General features: G+C 37.6%; 1 protein-coding gene and 1 non-coding gene across 3 annotated transcripts in view; one reads left to right on the top strand and one right to left on the bottom strand.

Moving 5' to 3' along the window:
• LOC107747934 (aminoacylase-1-like) overlaps positions 1-4,178 on the bottom strand; it is a 10,056-nt gene extending 5,878 nt beyond the window's left edge. The window contains exons 1-5 of one of the 2 annotated variants that reach the window (XM_016562545.1): positions 4,072-4,178; positions 1,948-2,091; positions 930-994; positions 740-844; positions 560-654 (exon numbers count right to left, since the gene is read on the bottom strand). In XM_016562545.1, coding sequence (XP_016418031.1) covers positions 560-654; positions 740-844; positions 930-994; positions 1,948-2,077 — 395 coding nt within the window. In that variant the 5' untranslated portion in view covers positions 2,078-2,091; positions 4,072-4,178. The other variant, XM_016562547.1, reaches the window with a different exon arrangement.
• Positions 4,179-5,177: 999 nt separating this feature from the next.
• On the top strand, positions 5,178-5,249 carry trnag-ucc (transfer RNA glycine (anticodon UCC)). The gene has a single exon. It is a non-coding gene; the product is annotated as a tRNA-Gly (tRNA).
• The last annotated feature ends 1,062 nt before the right edge of the window (positions 5,250-6,311 follow it).

Below are 6,311 nucleotides of genomic sequence, written 5' to 3'. Positions count from 1 at the left end.
GAGGTGTGCTCTGATTGGCCAGCTATCCAGTGTGTTGTGATTGGCCGAATACCTCAAGTGTGTGACGGAAATGTCACGCCCCTTACTATATTTGGAAACACACAGCGTCCCCACAACACGGCGGCGGCAGCAACAATACTACAGCGAGGATCAAAGTTACGCTGCCTTTCTTAGCATAAACATTTGGGCGGTGTTATGCAAATCTTCCTACACAGTGATGTAGATTTGTGGGGGGGTGTTTAAACGAGGCGTTTTAGGAAGGTGTGGACGAGTCTTAACTTATAATACCTCTTCAGGTTTGAGACTTTAATCTTTGCAACTTTACAGATCTTATCAGATCTTAACAGCAAGCTCCATCTTATCAGATTGATCGGCTGTAACTAAAAATACTACTGACTTACACTGACAGACTGTTCTTAGTCAGTCTCAAAATGTTCATGATTTCAACCAAAATGTGTAAAAATATAAACTATAACTATAGTAGACCCCTACAAAACACTGGCTTGCCAGGCCAAAGGTTTGAACACAATTTTTAGTTTGTAGCCGGTTTTAAACTCACTGTATCGTGACACATTTCATATCCTGAGATCCTCTGCCGTAGATGTTGCCATGCTCATCTTTAACAGCAGCAAATGGATCATGCTTCCAGTGTTCCTGAAGCAGACGGGAACACAGTTTTTAAGTGAGATCTGACCCATGCTATGTGATCTGTACAGTGACTGACGTGTTACAGCAGAACCTCATAAACCGGAACCACATCAGTGTGTGAGTTCAGCATCACAGACTTCAGCTCCGGCCGGCTGCCGACCCACGTGATGATTGCAACGACTCGACCCGGACACACCTGAGGGGCAGGTTTAAATTAACATGGATGTGATTGATGAAAAACATGATTAGAGTTAGACAGATCCAGCAGTTAGTATCAATACCTCCACTTTCTTCATGGGTAAAGCCAGCTCCTCTGCTATCCGCTCCAGGAACCTTACAGCAGCATCTGACAATGAGTGATTGACAGACGCAGATTTAATTTACTGACCCCAGACATGATAGTCAGCATCTTTGCATTTGTGATAACCAAAGGTTGCATTTCATATAATCACTATCCCTCAGTTTCAGAGACAAAGGTTGTTTTCTATTTATATCCGTCTGTAGAATAATCTGCAATATAACAAAGAGTGAAAAATTTAAGGGGGTCTGAATACTTTCCGTACCCACTGTAGAATCTATAGCTATGTGCACTTAGTGTAAATAGCAAATCGCTAAAAATACTGCTATTTTCACTGTGTAAATAGAATCCATTGTTAGCATCTATTGCGATTTACACTTAGTGCAAATAGCCGCTGCCAAATATTTAAGCGTTGCATCATTAAATTTAGTAGAAACATAACTCTCTTTAAAAGCTAAATATCTGCAGTGGCTGGAATGGAGCGGTGCAGGTATGACGGCAGAACCCAGAGGACTAATTCACTGCTGGTTCCTATGAGGATTTATAATGGTTTTTTTCAATTTGTGAGTAAAATGAAGCCTGTGGTAAACTTAACTTGACGATACACTGAAGTTTTGTTCTACAACATGAAGTACAGTATGCCTTCAATACTCTTCTGCATTTCTGCAAAAATTGAATTTAAACTGTAACAAACAACTTAGGTTACATTTGTATAAAAACAGTGATTAACCTACTCCTAGTTTACTGTATTAAGTAATCATCACCTCACTTGATCAAAGATCAACTAATGGACTTTGATTGGGTGTCATTGGTAATGCATTACAACACCTTTCAGGGCAAATTAGTCTTAAAACTAGTAAACTGCCAACGTAGACAAAATTTCTAGATGTTGTAGGGGTTAACATGTATTCCTGTGCAAAGGTTAACCCCAGTCATAAACCTAGAAGGTGAAATTGCACTTCTATTTACTGCAGGACAGGGTAAGAGGGTCTCTGAGGTACCGTAGTCGGGCTCTGGGTGGACGGTCTTCAGCCGCAGGTATTCTCTGAACAGGGTCGCTGAAGGGTCTTCTGTCCCGGGGCCGTTCTGGACCCCTCCGCCGCCGTTTGGTCCATCTTTATCAAGCAACATACCGGCCCACTGTCCTGTGACGAGACGATTTATTATTAACCAATACACACCCTCATACACGCATATGTGTGAATTTTAAATATATATATAATATCTTTTTTTTTTTTTTTAGAAAATAACGCCTTTTGAAGGGCCATTTTAAGGATTTTTTTAACATTTAACATTTTTTAACATTAACATTATATCACTATATTTATGAAGTACATTTTCATGAACCATAGCTCTATTAACTGTGATTCAAAAGGTGAGAAATAATACTTTCATTCAATAAAGATGCATTAAAATGATCAAACGTGACAGTTTACAATACGTTTCTATTTATATGCAACATTTATATAATCCATAAACATTGCAACATATTTCTATTTCAAATAAATGATGTTCCTTTGAACTTTATATTCATCAAAGAACCCTGAAAAAGTATTTTTAAATATATATTTTAAATAAAAACAATATGCATTTTAAAAAATTGATGTTTAATATTATTAAATTATTTTAAATAGTCTTTGCAAATATTGATTTAAAATTATATTTAATCTTTTTTAAACATTCTCATAAAGGGTTTGGCTACATATTTACACTTAATAAAACAAAACAAAACAAAATTGCAGATCTTACAGATGACTTATTACTGGTTAGTTCTAGTTTCTAGGCTTTTTGAGGTTTGAACCCGCAACCTGACACTGGCTGGTCACATAAACTGCTTAGACTTGCCTTAAAAGTTAGTGTAAACTTACGTATTGTCCATTAAACGTCTGCATAAACCAGTTTACATGTTCATGTAACAAACTTGGAAAAGTTACAACCAGTCTTAAAGAAAAAATGACTTGTAACAGTAGTCTAAGCAGTTTATGCAACCAGCCATTGATTTTAAAGATGGGTGATACATTTTATTTTTTACAATTACATAAAAACATCTAATTTCAGGGGGAAAAATACATAAAACGTAAAACACTTGCCTTCTGGCTAGTTGGTCAGATTAGTTTTTAAGACGCTGTCTTAACCTAGTCACTGTGTTAATGCAGCTGACCCCTGACCTTTAACTGAGTCACACCACCATCAACCACATTTACTTCTTTTACAGAAGGAATACCGCTTTTATTTCACCGTGAGAGGTTTTGATAAACAGCTGTCTTGTCGTAAACACAGGTCAAATAGCACTGTGTCATGTGAACTAATCAACTGCTGCTCGCAGCCTGTTTAACTGTCAACACAAGTAAACAAACATGCAAAACAACATGGCAGGGAAAAGAGCTCGATTATTTACAGAGTAAACATCACTGCACAACAAATACCAGCCTGTTTCAAATCAAACAAACGTCTGTATAGGCCTATTTCACAATATGGTGGCCGAGAACGGAAGTAGGGAAGCGTTACTTCCGGTCGCGCCGCCGCCTGTTACGATCGTCATTCATTCATTCATACAGTCATTGTCATAATGGAGTGCGAACTCGTTTTCTCCCAATCAATAGCACACACAAAAGTGCTGCCCTTCCTCAATGTAAATGCCGCCCCCTCATCTCTTCGTATAGCCCAAATCCAACGCTTTTTCATATTTTCCTCATTGGGAAAGCTATGAAACGATAAGTACGGTTGTTTCTTCTTTGAGTTGAAACACAAAGGTACGCTACAAGATTGACTACTTTTAGTCTCCGCCATTGTTCTGGAAGCGCTTTTACCGGAAAAGAGTTTTCCCTACTTCCGGCTTGCTGACGTCACGTTGTGAAATAGGCCTATTGATTTGTCGCGTGTTTAATAATAAATCTCGCACGCGTGCTACAGTGGTAAATGTATTCATCGCACAGACCAGTTTTTTCGTAGCACGTGCGACATATATGTCGCACTGTACAGCCCTGCTATCCATCGCTGCTGACACATTGACTCACCTGCTTCAGCGCGAGCTCGCTGCTGATTTGCGTCTTAATCAGTAAACAACACCGTTACAAACACCGTCTTTCTCTGTAATGGATATCTGAAGGTAATTTATAACTCACCTTTGCTCCAGGGTCCTCGGCTGAACTCGGGACGTTACTTATGTTCGATCATGCCAAACACACTTCTCATGCTCCGGAGTCTAGCGTCATGACGTCACAAATCTCCGTTACGTACGTGGTGTTTAGAGCGCGTGCGCGAAATGTATGAGACGTTTTTGGTGTACTGCAGTAATGTGTTTCTGAACTGAAATCTTTTTTCTTTATAATGTCTACATCGACTAACGTTACATCTTTGTTTTCATCCTTGCTCCTTGTGTTTATTCTTCTTCTTCTTCTTTAATGTAAACTCTGTGTTTGTCTCAATGGAAGCGTCTTACATTGTTGGTTGTTCCCTGTCTTATGTACATTAAGCAAAAAAAAAAAAAGTTTCTGAAATGAAATTCCCATTCGTTTTCTCTACAGGGATTAAAAAACACCAACAGCTAGAGAGATTTAAGCAGACAACGAACTGAACTGTCTGGACGCAAGACAGTTTATACCACACATTATTTTAAAAAGGTTGGAGGTATTTTTCATAGCATTTTTAGATAAGTGATTTTTATTCCTGGTCCTGTATGTCTTCTTTATTTAGCACGCTTCAGAGCTCGAAAAACACACTGTTTTGCATAATATTGCCAGTTATTTTCCTGAATGGATCAACGTGTTTGAAGGAATCGGTTTAGTGAATGATTCAGAGTCGCTCATAAGTCACTTGCCGCCACCTACTGGTGTAATGAAGAAAGAAACCCGAGTTACTGGAGAACTGGGAAAAGTCCGCAGCTACGCAGATTTATCACATGGTACTTGTGTCTTTTCTCGTCGAAAAAGCTTGTGAATTCTGGAGAATTGTTTTAATAACGTTGTACACATTGCTGCAGTTCTGTGTGTATATCAGGCATCAATCATTGGAACTGATAGATTTTAACTGATTAACCTGACAAATAAATCGTTTGTAAAACATCCGCCGGCTAAAACACGTATTTTGAATTCAACACAACTAATTTCGCCAAAAAGAGCGACGCGTTTTATTTTATTCTACTTTACCTAGATTCACGATATGTATTCAGCTTGATGTGATTTTGAAGCACGTGAAGTATGTGATATCTGTAGTGCATACTAGTACGTAGGCGTTGGTGGTATAGTGGTTAGCATAGCTGCCTTCCAAGCAGTTGACCCGGGTTCGATTCCCGGCCAACGCAGCATGTTTTTCCTGCTTTAACAACTTTTGAGGAAAAGCCCTTTTCACGCCAAGATCGATAATTAGAACGTTTTAATTGTCGTCCTCACTCTATGTTAATTGGGAAGTCCACACTACACTATAACGATTTATTTTTCTGTTCTGGCTGAAAAACGAAAAAAAAAAAAAAGGCGCCACGTTATCGTGCATTAATGTGGATGTAAAGTTAGTATAGTTATCAATCATTATAGTTCTTGGTGAGAGTATTTTTGTTTTCCTACTATGGAAGTCAATGGCAACCACCAACTGTTTGATCACCAGCAATCTTCAAAATATCTTCTTTTGTGTTCAACATAAGAAAGCAACTCATACAGGTTTGGAACGACTTGAGGGTGAGTAAAGACAGACAGAATTTTCATTTTTGGGTGAACTATCCCTTTAAGTGTAAAATACAAAAGACATCAAAACACTACAAAGAACAACTAGACCAAAATATTAGTGTCATGACTATTTATATGTCATATAATAATGCATTACATTATTACAACCAGAGCTGGGTAGTAACTGATCACATGTAGGCTAATCTAGATTACAATCAGATTCCAACAAATTAAGTACTTGTAATTAGATTAAATTACATTTGAAAATAATCAGAGTTACGTTTTTATGGATTAAATGATAACATATTATTTACACAACATCAATAATTTATTCAGAATTGATTGATTCTCCTTAATTCCTCTTTTTCATCTTTTAAATGTTCCTCTCTGATTCTGAAAGTCTTCCAGTTTTGCGGACACTGACACAAAGACCAGTCACTAGTCAGGCGGCTACACAGCATTTGACCACTGGATTTACAAAAATCATTACAGGTTTAAGAAGTGTTTGAACATTGCATCAACTACTGATGAACACATTGATTTTTATTTGAAATTATCACTCAGTCGGTTATTTTACCATGTATTTCTTTGGAAGGCGTTTGTATTTCAAACACATTGAATTGCACAAATTCATCAACTTTTTTGTCATCAGATCCTCTTTGACCTAATATATATATATATATATATATATATATATATATACA

This window comes from Sinocyclocheilus rhinocerous, unplaced genomic scaffold (assembly GCF_001515625.1).
Source record: "Sinocyclocheilus rhinocerous isolate Xijiao unplaced genomic scaffold, SAMN03320098_v1.1 scaffold1191, whole genome shotgun sequence".
Classification (NCBI taxonomy): domain Eukaryota; kingdom Metazoa; phylum Chordata; class Actinopteri; order Cypriniformes; family Cyprinidae; genus Sinocyclocheilus; species Sinocyclocheilus rhinocerous.
This window is presented reverse-complemented; position numbering and strand designations above follow the sequence as displayed.